General features: G+C 38.4%; 1 protein-coding gene across 2 annotated transcripts; it reads left to right on the top strand.

Annotated features, from left to right (window-relative positions):
- Positions 1-615: 615 nt before the first annotated feature.
- Positions 616-6,149, top strand: LOC141605240 (uncharacterized). 2 transcript variants are annotated; one of them, XM_074423936.1, is made up of 9 exons: positions 616-1,372; positions 2,221-2,327; positions 2,887-2,955; positions 3,136-3,251; positions 3,352-3,406; positions 4,344-4,464; positions 5,101-5,148; positions 5,236-5,330; positions 5,606-6,149. In XM_074423936.1, the coding sequence occupies exons 1-9, from the start codon at positions 1,276-1,278 to the stop codon at positions 5,705-5,707; spliced, it is 810 nt and encodes a 269-aa protein (XP_074280037.1). In that variant the 5' UTR covers positions 616-1,275; the 3' UTR covers positions 5,708-6,149. The 2 variants fall into 2 exon arrangements, with proteins under 2 accessions (XP_074280037.1, XP_074280036.1); XM_074423935.1 differs by having other exon boundaries at positions 686-1,372; positions 2,221-2,336.
- Positions 6,150-8,981: the final 2,832 nt, after the last annotated feature.

Genomic DNA, 8,981 nt, shown 5'->3' on the forward strand with positions numbered 1-8,981 from the left:
CAAAGTATATTGTAGAGAGATAAGGGAGTTTATACCAGATGAATAGTGAGTTTTAGGTTAGATTGTGGATCCTCTCCTCAATGAGGGTTGAGGAGTATTTATAGACTTTCACCTTTTTGTCACGTAGTGGCCAAGTGGCTAGCAAGTGGAAAGACTTATCTACCCTCGGCCGAGGGACCCATGGCAGGCCGGCGGGCACTGTTGACTCCATGCCGAGGGGTCTTGGATATGAGTACGCGGATATGTGCCCCGGCTGGCTAGTTGTCCCAGCCGAGACCCAAGAGACAGGCCGACATGCTGCGTCGGTTAGGCTGTCTAAGTCGTTGACTTGCTGTGGATATCTTTGACCTTGCTCAATATGTTGACTCGGTCAGCGGGTGCAGAATATGCCCCATCATGATATTTACACAAAATGTTATTACATACCTCACCTATCAACCCACAATTAAACCCACAATTACATACCCTATCTATTTTTTCCCTCCCTACCCCTACTTTTACCCTCTTTTCTTAAAAATCCCATTTTTGTTTACTATGTTACCATTAGTCTGATATGAAGGAAGTATAAAACTGACAAGTATGTTACAAAATAAAAAAGGAAAAAATAATACTAATAGAGTACACATTGTTTTTAGCAAGTTGATCCACGTGATTTATTTCCATGATACAAAGGCGCCTTTCTGTTGCAGAACAAAGTAGCAAAATTGCAAAAGATAAAATAAAATCCACTCAAATAGAGTATCACGCTGTCCCGAATAACAAACTGTTATCCCCTCAAAAAAAAAAAAAAAAAAGAATAACAAACTGTTATACATACAAAATTACAAACAAACCAAACGCCTCTCAAATCTCTTCGAACTTCTCCGTAGATTAAGAGAGAGAAACTAACAAACAATCGCAGACGAAGTACTCGAATTTTTTTTAGAGAGAGAAAATAGTTTGCAACAACATCCATGGCGACAATCTTGCAGATCTCGAAACCCTAGCTTTCTCCATTTTTCTCTTTCCTCAAGAAATCTTTTCTTGTTCTTCACGCTTCTTTCTTCCTTTCACTGTTCGAGATCGGCGTTTTCTGCACTATTTTGTCAGTTTTGTTTGTTACATGTTTGTTCATTTTCGCCGGTTTTTTCGCCATTGATTCTCTCATTTTTCTCTCTCTTGAGTAATAATGGTGATATAACAGTCATAGACGAATAATCAGCGTGTTTTCGAATAATTTCGACGGTTTTCCGGATAATTTGAGATTCTGTTTTGTTCGATTAATTTTGAACACTAATGGACGACCGAGGCGGTGGTGGTGGAGGTTCGTTCGTTGCGGTGCGGCGGATTTCGCAAGGATTAGACCGCGGTGTTGCTTATCATTCGAATTCCGGTAATTTTTTCGCTTTGATTTCGTATTTATTTTATTGTTAATAAACTGTAAAATTATGAAGAAATGATGCAATATGCATTTTAAAACAATTTAATAGTTTGTTGCTGTATGTCTACTAATTTAGTTTGATTATATGAAAATGAAGTGAATTGAGTTGCTAGTTGCTATATTGTTATAGGATAGTTGTAAGTTTGTTTAGTATTTGATTTGAGTAATAATTATATACTAGAGAGAGCTGTGAGTTAGCTGGATGATTGGAAGATATGGAACATTCAGCATTTTGACTTAGGTCTTGATAATGTTGGCGCTCACGTTCGTCCATTTTTATACCGAGTCATAAATTAATATCTTATTGTCTTTGTTATTATTTGTGAAGATTGTCATTGTTTGGTAGGCTACCTGTCCTAATTTCTAACTGTTGCAATTTGCACTGATCGCTTTAGTACTAGTATTTATCGAAAAGTTGATTTGACGAAGTTCGAAAAGTAAGGTGTTCCGGTGGTTTTTCAGCTGGTTGTGACTTGTGTAGAAATTTGAGTGAAGGATATGGATCAATTGCATCCTCCTCTTGTCATTTATAGAAATGGTGATTTGGCTGTTTTAGTGTGTTTTCTCATGGTTTCAAGCTCTCAAATGTTTGCCTAATCCATTTCATATCTTTTTCCTCCCCTGAAATGATGAAATCATTTGAGTGAACGGATTAATAAATGCTTGATTGCTCTTGTAGTTGCTTTAGATTAACATGCTGAGTCAATCCTACAAGCTTATTAATGGTGTATTGGTGTGCGATTGTGTGAATAACTGAACATTGAAGTTTATTAACATGCTTGTTCTTATGTTTGTTACAGCTGAGGTTGCAGGTTCAGCAGCATGGCTAGGCCGTGGTCTTTCATGTGTGTGCGCTCAGAGAAGAGACAGTGACGCTCGGCCGTCTTTTGATCTGACTCCAACTCAGGTTATTTATGTGAGATTAAGCAGCTGATCAATGCATTTTTTTTTTTTCATTTTATCGATTTAAGATACCTTTTTGAACCTCCCGGTAAACTACCAATATAGGAAAAGGCTGTCATTAAGCTGATATTGATATGGATATGTTGAGATTGTTTTTGCCTCAAAAAGATGCAAAAATTGAAGTTACAGCCTTCCTTATTGACCGTCTTTCTACGTTAGGGTGTTTTCTGATGTGATTTATTGGCATTATTTGTGCCTTTAGTCCTTTACCTCCTAATGAGATTTTAATTGATGTGCATTGTTTTAAGAACTTCAATCAGACTTAATTTTCGATTACCTATATGCTTATGAAGCAGATTTTGTGTATAACTGAGTCTAGAATGTTGGCTTGGCGCTTGTATTTGCCCTTATTCTGTCTTCTTTTTTCTGGATATGCTTTTAGACATTCCAATGGAAGTGACATTTGTAAAGTATTGCCTAATTTCAGAACTAGAAATCACTGCCTCTTCTTCTCGATAGCTGCTATGGATTTCTGAGTAGTTTTTGTTTTTGCATCCTGTCAGGAGGAGTGTTTGCAGCAACTACAGAACCGCATAGATGTTCCTTATGATAGTTCAAACCCTGAACACCAGGTACGCCCTTAAATCCTCAATCTGGGTGTATAGCTGTAGACTTGTAGTCTAGTTTATACACAATTTGAGACATCTTTTATGTGCTCACCTTCTCATACTGAAAGATCTTGATTAAAAACAGTTAGGTATGTTAAGGTTGCTGTTTACATTTTTTTTCCTTCATCGTGAAAAATTGTTTAGGATGCTTTGAAAGCCTTGTGGAAGGCCGCGTTTCCTGGTGAAGAACTGCGTGGTTTGATATCAGAACAGTGGAAGGAAATGGGATGGCAGGGAAAGGATCCGTCCACAGACTTCAGGTATTTTAGCATTCTTCTATTATGATCTTTCGTTCTTGTGCTAAATTTGTGTGGCTCTGATGTTGTTGTTGTTGTTGACTGAATCTGCTATGCACGACAGGGGTGGTGGCTTCATCTCTCTGGAAAATCTTCTGTTTTTTGCTAGAACCTTCCCGGTTTGTTCTCAGTGCTATTCTTTTCTTGTCTATCTGTTTTCAGATCATTGAGACTCAGTCATTCTAAACGTCTACTCTATTGAACCAACCTTTTTTCGTTAGTGCAATGTCTTGTAGCTAAGAATGTTATCCTTAATAGTATTAGTTTTAGACGATTGCACTAGAGCCCATAGTAGGATAGGATATTGCTTAATTACATGCTTAAAAATTGTGGATACCCATCGGATAGAAAGTTATTGCACATGAGACGAGTGGTTTTGGAATGTTACTTGATTCTACTCTTTCTGGATGCTGTAATATAAGCAATAATGGCTTAGTTTGAAAGTATGGTGGCTGGGTGCAAGGATATGTGAAAGTTTTTTCTTGTTACTGTGTTACACACTTACACAGACTGTTTAATGTTAGGTGAATGCCTACAGTCTACCAGCTGCCTGCTTGGCAATTTTTTTTCGCCGAAAGTATTTCCAGCTGATATAATGAGACTGAATGGATACGCGTCACCCATACTGCGATCAGTATTCATCAAGAAGTTATTAATTTGTGTTTGAATGTATGAACTGCGTATAGAAGGGAAATCCATTTCATAATGGGTTATGCTTGAATTCTGACTTGATTTTTGCAACATAAATGTACTTCTCGTCTGATAGTTGGGCAGATATATAATGGTTTATGTTGCACCCGATTCTTAATTTCTGGTTTACTTGTGTCCACTAGTGCGACATTTTATGTTTGTATACATATGTGTGACTTTTGGATCACATCAGTGTAAGCAAAAGCATGAGTTTTTCCCCCTAAAATAGCTGAGCACCACCTCGAAAACATCTGTGTTGGATAAACATAGATCATGGGTGCAGTTTTTTATTTGTGAACTGTATTTCTTTTGTTGATTATATATAATACGTCCGCTTACATGGATGATTGGGGTCGCATGATCCAGAAATCTTTTCAGGATCTTTTGCGCAAGCAGGAAGGTGATAGAGCTATGTGGGAATACCCATTTGCTGTAGCAGGTGTGAATATCACATTCATGCTGATCCAAATGCTGGACTTAGAAGCAGGTGTGCAACTTTTTTTCTTGAATGAGATTGACTTGTTCAAATACTTTTGTCAAAGGCCATGTGCTGTTCCTTACTTTTAGCAACATCCTCTTTATAGGGAAACTACCTCAACATGTCTTCATGGAACTTGGTCACCCAATCTCACTTTTGATTTGGTTTTGCGAAATACAGTCAGACTGCCTTTTTTTTTTTCCTTCCATCGAGTATTTTTGATTGATAGTAGCATTTGAGAAGCCTCTTTATTCATTGTGATACATTTTACTAAATTTCGTTAGATAGATTGTTCACAAATCTATTACTCTTCCCACTCCAATAAATTGTTTACATTCTTCTAAATTCTTCACACATTTTAAAAATGTATACAAGTAAGGTAGTACATTATAATAGTTTGACTCAAACATGAATCGGCTTGATGTAAGGCTGTAAGCCTGTAAGCAACCACTTAACTATATTTCGCTCGAGGATGTTTATAATAATCTTTTTGCCTTCACTGGGTAGTTCCTTGCCATTTTACTTTTTCCCCTGTTTGAACAACTTATGTGCACCCTAGTTGTCTATTTGAGATTATTATATCTACCTATGAGACTTCCTTCGAGATCATTTTTTAACTCAAGGAATTCTATGATCATCATGCAGTCAAGCCACGGACACTGGTTGGAGCAATTTTTGTGAAGTTTCTTGCTGGTAATTCCACCTGCTCCTTTTACATAGCACGAACCTTATTGTTAGATAATGACTTTTACTAAGAACGACTGACTTTCCTTTTGGCAGACAATGAGTCGGCCTTTGATCTACTGTATTGCATCACATTTAAGCTGCTTGATCACCAATGGCTTCAGATGCATGCCTCATACATGGACTTCAATGTGAGTTCTTACACAATTAACTTGATACTTTGTCAATATATCATGTGGTAACAAACACATATTGTTTTATAGAACTATCTAAATGAAGCGTTATCTTAGCGACTACATAAAGCTTTTGCTGTTAAACCACGCGTTATTTTACCAGAATTGCTTTATTTTTTAGTCAACAACGAGAACCCCCATTGCTTTTGACGAGAACTTTCATCACTATCAGTTTGCTTGCTCAGTGTCTGTCCATTACATTTATTTATGTTCTCATTTTTGTTTTGTAATAGTCGGTGATGAAAGCTACTCGCCGCCAGCTAGAGAGGGAATTGCTGCTCGAAGATCTAACACGGCTGGAAGACCTGCCGTCATATAGCTTTCTCGCAAGATAGGTTTCCGCTTTTCCAAGAAAACAAGATGAAAATCAAACAAAAGAGAACTGAAAACTTATAAAACTTCAAATGAAGTATTACATTCTTACCACGGGACTTTGTCAAGCTTCAATGCGTAGGCAAATGGTGCCGGTCTCAAAAGATTTGGTGCATCCTGTTTCCGTGTTGGAGGTCCCCATCAGTTTCTAGGAGAGTGGGTTTCTTAAGTTGACTAGGGCGTAATTAGGAGCCCCCCCAATACGATCACATAACTTGTTTCTTTCTTTCAAATGGCCTATGGCATACCTAATTGAGAGCTTATTTGGTTATGGAGCTGCCCGAACTGTGTCGTCTAACACGTGCCACTTTTAGGAATCGTGTTCTTTCCGAAACAGTCATGTAGCTCGGTGCACATTTTGAAAGTGGGATAGGATATGAATGGTTAATCTGAATTCAGAAGTCATACCCTTGAGCAGTCATTCGTTATGAAACAGCCAAATTATATTTGGTGCATTACATTTGGTTTTAGTAAACTAGTTTGCGAGAAAAACGTGCAAAAATCCCCTTTCAAAATTTGTTTCATTTGAATAGTCCAAATACTGCAGTCTCACTATAGACGGATAGTCTAGAGTGAAAGACGGGGTAAATATTCTTAAAGTGGTGATATTTTTGGGCCCTATCATGCAACTTGTTACTTGTCTTATGTTTAAATTTGGTGTATATTTGGCCCGTCTATAACTATAGACGGATATGATACTGCAAATGATCTTCGAACAACAATTAAAGTCTCATCATTCGGTCAAAGAAGAATCCCTCGGGAGAAAGATAGGGTTTACATACTTTACAAGGTCTGAGTAGATAAAATTTATTTTCAAACCACGATACTAATGTAAAGACACTAGAAGACTAGCACGATAGGGTTAACAAGGGTTACGAGTAGATAAAATTCATTCGGTTCAGTTAATGCCGTCAAAATGGCCAGCATGATATAGGGGACACAAATTTGCTTTCAACCTTGTTGAGATGCCTTGTTGAGTTTAACGGAGTGGAAAAGGGTCCTCATAGGCACAATGCTCGGCGATTTGCACACAAAGATGAGAAGCTCAAACGTTTAAATGAGGGTGAGCGGTCGGCTTACATTATATTATTCGTGAGAGAATGAGAGTTCTAAAGGAGATAATTCAACTTTTTAGACATAAAGACTTGTTTTGGAAGCAACGATCACGAGTATTATGGTTTAAAAATGGATAAGAAAACAAAATTCATCGAAAAGGGCAATAAAAGTAGAGAAGCTATACAACTAAGCTTGTGGATGAGAACATGCGAGCATGGGACGAGAATGAGGTGGTTGCCAATAGGTATTTCGCAAAAGAAAAATATTTTGAATAAAAATTTGGATTGGATTAAAGTGTAAGTATTTTTGAGTGGGGTTTAAATAACTTGAAATTGATTTGTAATCGGTTTGTGATTCTAAAATGATTTGTTGACTTAAAATACCTTTATTTCACTAAAAGCTACGCACTGATCTCCGAAATATCCCAAATGATGCATTATTCGAACTCCATAGGTCGCATGTTTATTCAAGCTGTCAAGCATACCAAAATATGTTAGCGCCTTGTCATCATCGGGAGCTTTGCCGGAGTTGTGAATATTGTGGACAATGGGCCCACGGGGGCGCTTGGGAGAGAGAACAAGCGTTTGCATTTGTGGAGTCGCCACCAATTTATTGTGGAAAATTGGAAATCGTTCGAATACCTCGTGCCATGTCAAGACACAAAGTAGTGACATGAACACCAAGAACTCGTTACCCTTAGCATTCTATGTCTAGAATGACTCTCGTGGATGCCAATGAACACGGATGTTCACAGAGATCTGGAGTAAGGGGTGAGGGTACGTATTAGGAAGCTCTTTTGATCGAACACCTAATCCCGCCCGCCTCGATAGCGGCCTCTACTAATGATTAGGGAAAATCGTCTATACTTGATATATTGTCGATTATATGCATGCAATGCAACATCCAACGTTTTAATCCTAACATGTGAGAATTAATACTAAGTCGGTGAACACGTAATTTATCATACAATTATTGTCGAGGTAGAGATTTAAGTGCAATTACATGTGAAGGCATACAAGTGATATAAGAAATACAATAATGAATACAATAATGAAAATTACAATAATTACATTGGATTAAGTTGATTTATGTCGAAAATACATTTAAAACGGATGATTTGAGAAAAGAAAGAATAACAAATAAACGAACAGGAATTAGGCGATAATACGATTAATAGTTAATTAAATACGTAATTAATAAACTAGGTCAAAACAACACGGAAGTCCAGGGACAGAAATCAGCCAGGAACAGGCGCAGCAGAGCTGCGTCCCTTGGAAGACGGTTTTAGGCCCGGACTCCAAATGTACTCTAATTACTGTCAAAACGACCGTATCGGCACGTAGATGACAACTAAGAGGTAGACATAAATGTTTGAGCGATCACTTGACGATAAACTTACGAATTGTCACAAATTGTTCCGCGTACCAAACATGCGGCCCAATCATCACCGGGTGGTTTACGGGAGGTGCAGAAATGAGGTATCTACAGAGCCCCCACTTTGACTGAGGCTTGGACAAGGCGAAAGTCAAAGTATAGCCATCAGGTCAATCGAAGATTACAACCTGACGACTATGGCGACGCGAGGCGGCTCAAGAGGTCTAAGCCAAGGACCCGTCGTCGGAACATTTCGAGTCCGTCGACTATCGGGAGGGTCGTTTAAAGTCCATTAGACTACGTAAGGAGGCTCGCCGATCATAAGAAGAGACCATACCGAGATACCCCTGGGTGAAACAGGACTGAAGACGCTTCAACAAAACTCTTTGGTCTGAAGATAACTTGGTGTCTGAAGGCATTAGGGGTCACAGGGATTCTGAAAAAAAAACTTCTTAATACTTCTGAAGGTTAACTCTGAAGGCTATCTCTCACTGAAGGACAACTCTCTCTAAAGGACTGAAAGGGGACTTAACTGAGAAGGGGTTATCTGAAGGTTACCGAAAGGATTATCCTGAAGTGTTTGAAGAATAAAGGATTATCTGAAGGGAGGAAGGCTGAAGGAAGGATTATCCCAAAGGTTATCTAAAGGGTTGTCTGAAAGATTAAGGTAAGTTTCTGAAAGATCTGAAGGGTTTATCCTGAAAAGGGTTATCTGAAAGATATGAAGGATCGCCTGGGGGTATCTGCCTGTCTCTGTTCTCAAGCAAACTCTCACTGGGGAATAAAACGATGACTTTGGGAGAAGAC

Source organism: Silene latifolia, chromosome 10 (assembly GCF_048544455.1).
Source record: "Silene latifolia isolate original U9 population chromosome 10, ASM4854445v1, whole genome shotgun sequence".
In the NCBI taxonomy this organism is placed as follows: Eukaryota; Viridiplantae; Streptophyta; class Magnoliopsida; order Caryophyllales; family Caryophyllaceae; genus Silene; species Silene latifolia.

Coding starts and splice junctions, on each gene's coding strand:
- LOC141605240 (XM_074423935.1), top strand. CDS start 1,276: ATGGACGACCGAGGCGGTGGTGGTGGAGGTTCGTTCGTTGCGGTGCGG. Junction 2,956..3,135: donor GTTCAAACCCTGAACACCAG/GTACGCCCTTAA, acceptor AAAATTGTTTAG/GATGCTTTGAAAGCCTTGTG. Junction 5,331..5,605: donor CCTCATACATGGACTTCAAT/GTGAGTTCTTAC, acceptor GTTTTGTAATAG/TCGGTGATGAAAGCTACTCG.